Source organism: Helobdella robusta (genome assembly GCF_000326865.2).
Source record: "Helobdella robusta unplaced genomic scaffold HELROscaffold_77, whole genome shotgun sequence".
NCBI lineage: Eukaryota > Metazoa > Annelida > Clitellata > Rhynchobdellida > Glossiphoniidae > Helobdella > Helobdella robusta.
In genome coordinates, this window is record NW_008705439.1 from 375,268 (window position 1) to 375,857 (window position 590).

Genomic DNA, 590 nt, shown 5'->3' on the forward strand with positions numbered 1-590 from the left:
GAAAAAACGAACTACAAACATACTAACGCCAAACATTCGGTAGAATTTATAGAATATTGTAAAAATATATATATATGTATATAGTTATATAATTGATGAAAATCACCGCATGCTCCGCGTTAGTTAGCTTCCTGCTTAATTTCTCGATTTTTCCAACGGCAGATCGTAAATCATTGTCAGGTCTTCTTGAGTTTGAAACCAAAGTTTGTAAGCGTGATAGGACAGAAAAGCTTTTTTCGGTACTCCCTGTCCGGTGTTCGAATCGCGGTGCGCTGTGCTGGGCTGCATGTGGCCGAAGTCACTAATCACTACTACACTGATTGACAACCTAAATGTCTTTGTTTTTAACCAATGAAATCAGCTTATTTTCTCTGTTATTTTACGTTTTTAACTGGTTTATTATTACTAATATTATTATTATTATTACTACTATTGTTATTATTATTATTGCGTGAAGAATTTTATTTTCTTAGTTCTTATTATTTATTTGATTGAGATTCGCCAGCGTTTGTTCGTGCCATCACGACCAAGTTTCGCTCGCATTCGATGCTGGCTGACCGCCACACTCATTTTCAGTAACTTCTTAGTAG

At 35.3% G+C, this 590-nt stretch overlaps 1 protein-coding gene across 1 annotated transcript in view; it reads left to right on the top strand.

Moving 5' to 3' along the window:
• Positions 1–500, top strand: part of HELRODRAFT_194466 (hypothetical protein) — a gene marked incomplete at its 5' end in the record, with an annotated part of 15,525 nt that extends 15,025 nt beyond the window's left edge. The window contains one exon of the mRNA XM_009031685.1: positions 163–500. Coding sequence (XP_009029933.1) covers positions 163–305 — 143 coding nt within the window. The 3' untranslated portion in view covers positions 306–500. The remainder of the gene's footprint in view (positions 1–162) is intronic.
• Positions 501–590: the final 90 nt, after the last annotated feature.